The sequence below is a fragment of the Leuresthes tenuis genome, unplaced genomic scaffold (assembly GCF_036924035.1).
Source record: "Leuresthes tenuis unplaced genomic scaffold, fLeuTen1.0.hap1 SCAF_1, whole genome shotgun sequence".
NCBI classification, from domain to species: domain Eukaryota; kingdom Metazoa; phylum Chordata; class Actinopteri; order Atheriniformes; family Atherinopsidae; genus Leuresthes; species Leuresthes tenuis.
Genome location: NW_027325355.1, coordinates 40478058 through 40484436, shown reverse-complemented (window position 1 = coordinate 40484436; position 6379 = coordinate 40478058). Strand labels below are relative to the sequence as shown.

Genomic DNA, 6379 nt, shown 5'->3' with positions numbered 1-6379 from the left:
TACTAACCAGGCTCAACTTGTGGTTGTTGTGGTGGCTGTATGACCATATGAAACGGAGGGCCGCCCTTCCATCCAACTTAAGGTCATCGATTGTGCAGTATGAGCAGAGTGGAAACGTACCAGCTAGGAACATAGGTTATTTAGTAAAATGCAGAATATGAATTTATAATGTCTAAGATCAAAGCCAATTATAACAAACCAGTCCAGCTCTGAATGTCGTGTGCCATCCTGTTTGAAGACATCCACCGTCGTCCCAGTTCCAAAGAATGAAAGGATAACGTGCCTAAATGACTGTTGGTGTGACATCTGAGGTCATGAAGAGCTTCAACTTCCTGATGTGTCACAATGTGATCAGATCCTGCCCCACCTAGAGGAAACACTGAACAGCCTTAACTTTCATCTTCAGTCATGAGCATCATACAGCTGTCTGGAGAGTACAGAGAACAAATCCAAACCTCTTTCAGACTGTGTTAAAAATGTCTGGGTCTTTGAGGAAGATGATCTGGGTCAACTTTCCCTCGTAACCAAATACAGTACAATAATTTCTGCAGCAAGAACATGAAAAGCATGAGAATTTTGACATCTGACCTTTAATAAAATGCAGAACTATAAAATACAGACGAGTGTAAAGCAAGACTTCCATTCAAACTGAAATGATATATTGCTTCAACAGATGTTGTATGTTTACATAAACAATCACAGCTGGTGCAAAGCTTCTTTGTGAATCTTCACTTTAAGCAAAACATATGTTCAGAATAAAGCATGTTTCTACTTTCAAACAGATTGCATATTGTTTTGTCCATCAACTCACATTTGATACCACATTTGTCTTGAACGGTAGGGGATCCGTCCACATTTAAAACAAGCTCAACAAATTATGAAGCACTTTAAATAGTTTTTCAAACATGAGCTACCAACAGAACATTCAGAACAAAAGTCCCGACAAGACTAGTTGGTAATCCACAAAGAAGATTTTTTTATCTGAACAAAGGAAAGCTTCTGACTAGTAGTTCCTATTGCTGCTCCCAGGGAAATGTTATCTCATCTGCTGTAAAATGTGTTGTACACTTAAACCAGTCATATCTCTGCTGTGTGAGTACGTTGGTGTGTCTTTAGACTAGATAATGCAGTGAAAGCTGCCCCACACGAGTCACAGCTGTATGGTTTCCCTACAGTGCGAATACGAAGGTGTGTCTTTAGATATGAAGATGTAGTAAAACCTGCCCCACACTGACCACAGCTGTATGGTTTTTCTACCATGTGAATACGTTGGTGTGTCTTTACTTTACGTAATGTAGTGAAAGCTGCCCCGCACTGACCACAGCTGTAAGGTTTCTCTCCAGTGTGAATACGTTGGTGTGTCTTTAGATATGAAGATGTATTGAAACTTGCCCCACACTGACCACAGCTGTAAGGTTTTTCTCCCGTGTGAATACGTTGGTGTGTCTTTAGACTAGATGATGCAGTGGAAGCTACACCGCACTGGTCACAGCTGTAAGGTTTCTCTCCTGTATGAGTACGTCTATGATATTTTAATTGATCACCCTGACTAAAGCTTTTCTCACACTGGTCACAACTATAAGGTTTCTCTCCAGTGTGAATACATTGATGTTTCTTTAGATTGGAAGATGTAATGAAACCTGCCCCACACTGACCACAGCTGTAAGGTTTTTCTCCCGTGTGAATACGTTGGTGTGTCTTTAGACTAGATGATGCAGTGAAAGCTACACCGCACTGGTCACAGGTGTAAGGTTTCTCTCCTGTGTGAATACGTTGGTGTGTCTTTAGACTAGATAATGCAGTGAAAGTGGCAACACACTGACCACAGCTGTAAGGTTTTTTTCCAGTGTGAAGCCTCTGATGATACCTCAGATATGATGATCTTTTGAAAACTTTCCCACAGTGCTTACAGCAGTGCCACGTGGATCCCTCTTGGGCTATATGTTTCTGCAATGACAGAGGAAGAAGACTTAGATCCTTTTGAAAAATCACACAAAAGATTTCTCTAAACTAACTAACATATTCTAACTGGACCTGGACAGACCAAACCACAGGTCTCAATATCTCGGATCAAATGTGAACACTCAGAGTGCGTTTATAAGTACCCTCAGCTATCATCACTGTGCTCTGATGTGTTCTGCAGACGTTCAGGTTTTTAAGCAGTAAACTCTTGTTTTTTGCTCCTTTACTAATGATTCTTTGTCATGATGAAATTCTGAAAAGGAACCTGTGCTACAATATTTCTAAATGATAGAAGGAAGTACAGTCTTGTCCAAGTTGTTCACTTAAAAACCACGTAGAGATTGGGCTGAAAAAGATTGATGACCACTGGTTTAAATGAATAAAAGTAACAGCGGTGGTAATACATGACATTCTTCACACTAACCCTTTGTTCCAGCTTATAACCCAGAGGCCTGCACCCATTCAACCCAACAGCCATCAGGGAAACAGTCTGCTTAAACTCAACCTTCGTTTCTCTCTAAAACAACTCTTTACACTGAGGCAGAGAGATCTATAAACCTGTCATCTAACCAGTAAAGACCCAGAAGTATTGCCACCACCAAGTTTAATGAATTCAAATTATTTACCGAGTCTGGTCCATTTTATTTCTTTAGCACAAGTTTATTGTGTTTACCTTGAACCTAAATCTAGCCTGGCGAGTGACTGCTGTGAATAGGGCAGCTGACAAGGGAAAGACCATGTGACAGATTGGAAAGACAGCTGACAAGACGCAAAGATGCTGCCATAGGCTAGCAATACATTGTAGCAGTATTGAGGCCTAGCAGCTTTGTTACAACCACCATAAGCTACAAGTAAATGAAGGAGAATACCCCAAGGGTTAGCAAGAGCAGGGGTGGAAGATGACTCACAGGCAGACTACATGGCAACTGACACTGGAACAAACTTGACTATGAGGTGGAGATGTGACTCAGTGAAGTATAGGGGCACAGACCCATTCTCTAGGTCTAGAACTGGGCAGAATAGTTCTCATGGAATCCAAGAATGGCAGCTTAGGAGGCAGAAGCAACTCTTAGACATACAGAGATTGTGGGTAATGTTCAAATAGGCCGGGGAGGCTTGGGGCTTGGCATAGGCAAACTGGTGTGGAGTAGAGCAGGTCCCAAAGAGAAGAGAAAGTTAGTTGTTGAGCAGGTTCATAGACAGGAGGAAATTTTAAGGGGTACAAAGGCAGTGGCTCAGATTAAGCAGGGACAGTGGTTGAATTGGGAAGGTATAGAGAAGAAAAAGCTTAGTTGGAAATAGCTGTGGAGTATGGAGGAAAGGAGTATTATATTTTTGATAGGGGCAACATAAGATGTATTGCCAACTCCCCAAAACCTAAAACTCTGGATAAATTGAGACCTGCTGTCTTTGTCATGTTCAGGTACTGTAACTCTAAGGCATACTTTGTCAGGTTGTAAGGTCAGTCTGAAAAGGACGGTATACGTGGTGACATAACCAAGTATTAAGAAACTTAGTTGCAGGTAAATTTAGAAGGGCCTAAGGCAGTCCTGCCCAACCAGTCAATCATGGTCTACTGGTTGATCATGGACTTATCCAAAGTCGACCGCAAGGGATGTAGGAAAAAATTTAAAAATAAAAATCACGCTGAAAATATAAATGGCGCGCCGCTATCAATATGGAAACGGCAAGAAACAACAACGTCTCCCATGAGTCTGAGCAGAGCAGTTATTAAAAACTACAACACTAATAATAATATTATTAATGAAAGACCACCATTCCTGCGACCCGTCCAACCGGCCCACCCAACACAGTGGGGGTGCGTCTCACTCTTACCTGCATTTAAAACTTGAGAGCCCTGAGCTAGCAGCCAGCAATCAGAGCAGTTGCCACTCTTAAACATAAACATGGCTGAAAGAAAACGAACCAAGACCTACTATTTTCACTCAGACTGGGAAGAAGATTATTTGGCGTTGGTAAATAAAGATGGATATTGCAATGTTTGTGTGTTGATTGTGTGTTCAGTTTGGGCCAGGAGTCTGCAAAGAAGGCTTTTCCGTGTTCTGGAAACTACTGATGGAGGAGAAGTATCCCAATGTCAGAAGATGTGCCTTGAACCTGACAGCTCTTTTTGGATGAACTTATTTGTACGAGTCTGCTTTCTCATACATGAAAATCATCAAGTCCAAGTACAGATCAACAATTACTGAAGACCACCTTGCAGCCTGCCTACGCCTTGCAACTAGCTCCTACACTCCTGATTACAAGAAGCTAGCCTCCCCCCAGTGCTAGGTCTCCCACTGGGGTATTTCCTGCTGCTCTATCTGCCTTAAATTGCCCCTCTGGGACAAATAAAGTTTTTTTAATTAATTTTTTTTCCAACTCAGAGATCTACCTGTTTTGTATCTGGTTTATTTTTCTTTTTGGTTCATATGAAGGTCAGTTATGGCTATTGCTCATCAGGCAGATTTGTGTGTGTGCGCAAGCGTGCATGGGTGAGGAGCAGAGAGCGCGGATGTGTGTGTGTTTGAGAGAGGGAGGGTTTGTGATGTGATGTCTAATGGTTGTGCGTCAAAGAAAAACTTGTGAGGTTAGTTACTGCAGGCAGGTGTGTGGGTTTGCAATGTTGACACTGGACTGGTAGATCTCAGGAGGTTGGCTACTTGAAAAGTAGATCTTAGGTCAAAAAAGGTTAGGCACCCCTGGTCTAAGGTGAAGAGAGTGGAAATTTAGTTTGTTCAAGAGGGTGAGAAAGTTAATAAGACAATAAGGAGGCAAGGCAGCTTAGAGGATGCCTGTGATTGGGAGATGCAAGTAGATTTAAGAGGAAAGCTTGTGGTTCCTCAGGAAATAGCCTCTACTAATCTAAGGCCAGATATAGTCTTGTGGTCTCGGAGTAGAATGAAAGTTTATTTCATAGAACTGATTGTTCCTTGGGAGGAATTAGTAGCAGAAGCATATGAAAGGAAAAAGCTTAGGTATGTGGAGTTGGGGGCAGAAGCAGAACAGCGAGGATGGAAAGTTAGGATATGTCCAGTGGAAGTAGGCTGTAGAAGATTTGTTGCAAAGTCTGTTGTCTCATTGTTGAGGGAGTTGGGCATAATTGGACAGATTGTGAAGAAAATAGAGAAGGAAGTGTCAGATGTGGCAGTTAAGTCAAGTCAGTGGATTTGGATACTACGAAGCAAAAGTAGCTGGGGGCCCAGCAGTGGGAGCATTTAGGGTAAACAGACTCTTGGATGAAGGATGGAAGAAATCCAGGATATATTTAAGTGGAGGGTTTGGGCCCATGTAAGCCTTTTGAAACCAAGTGGTTTTTAGGTGAGTTGGCCTGTATGGCCTTGTTTTTGCTGGCATTTTCAGTGATTGTAGAACTGTTTAGATGACTTTGTCTGCTGATTCTGCTAATGTCATGTCCTGCCTCCAACTCTGGCACCCTCTATACTTTCATTACCCTCTAACCGAACCAGGGTTTGCATCACCAACCCGCTATGAGCAGTTGCTGAGAGGCTGGGGTAGCTTGTGGTGGAAAAAAAAAAAAAAAAGATGGCTGTTGTGGTGTGAGGAGCAGTGATGGCTGGTATTAGGGGAGTGACACTTTTTTTCTTTAGCACAAGTTTCTTGTGTTTACCTTGAATCCATGTAATCCAGAGACTTTAAATACAAATTATGAAGAGAGCTCCTGAACCTCTCAAATCCGAAGACTGAGAGCCAGAAAATGTCCCACCACAACAATCTGACCATTGAATTTCTTCCAGCAAATCATTCAGCCTGCAGCACACGTTCAGTCTAAAGCACATCTGTATCTGCAGCTCAGAGAGAGGAGATGAGACCAGGAAACACTTTGCTGTTTGTAACAAAGAAAAACACAAACTTTGACACTTTTTCCACATTTGATGGAAAAGCAGAACAAGCAGAGGATACACAGAGCCTCGTCCTTGTTTTAGCGTCCTCCACACTGACCTGTAGCCCGGTGGAACCAGAGGATGAGTCTGCTCTGTTCCTGGTGGAGGGGTTCGGATCCTGGTTCTGCTGCTCCATTCTGGTCTTGGTCCTCCAACTTATGGACTCTATTTGCAACTGTCAGTACATACCATAAGATCCAGTTGTGATATGTAGCATATTAAACCACACCCACTTTTCTTGTTCTCTTGATAACCTTTCTGGACAGTTTTTAAACCATCGAGTCACATTTCATTAAACTTATTACTGTGGTTTATATTTAAATGCATGTGAACTTTAAAGACCCACTAAGGTCACAGTTAAAAATAATTTGAGTTTTTTTTAACAAATTGGGAAAAAATATAATATTCTCTGTAGAATGACATTCACCCATATCCCATAAATCTCATGTGAGTCAGTGTAACATGACCACTTAAAACATTTTACTACATTAAGGCAACGATATTGTTTGAGG

General features: G+C 41.9%; 1 protein-coding gene across 1 annotated transcript; it reads right to left on the bottom strand.

The window, feature by feature from the left end:
* Nucleotides 1-774: 774 nt before the first annotated feature.
* LOC140291390 (uncharacterized) lies at nucleotides 775-6003 on the bottom strand. The gene is made up of 2 exons (XM_072379412.1): nucleotides 5926-6003; nucleotides 775-1947 (listed from the first exon to the last, which is right to left on the bottom strand). The coding sequence occupies exons 1-2, from the start codon at nucleotides 6001-6003 to the stop codon at nucleotides 1078-1080; spliced, it is 948 nt and encodes a 315-aa protein (XP_072235513.1). The 3' UTR covers nucleotides 775-1077.
* Between the last annotated feature and the right edge of the window lie 376 nt (nucleotides 6004-6379).

Coding starts and splice junctions, on each gene's coding strand:
- LOC140291390 (XM_072379412.1), bottom strand. CDS start 6,003: ATGGAGCAGCAGAACCAGGATCCGAACCCCTCCACCAGGAACAGAGCA. Junction 1,948..5,925: donor CTGGTTCCACCGGGCTACAG/GTCAGTGTGGAG, acceptor CTGTCATTGCAG/AAACATATAGCCCAAGAGGG.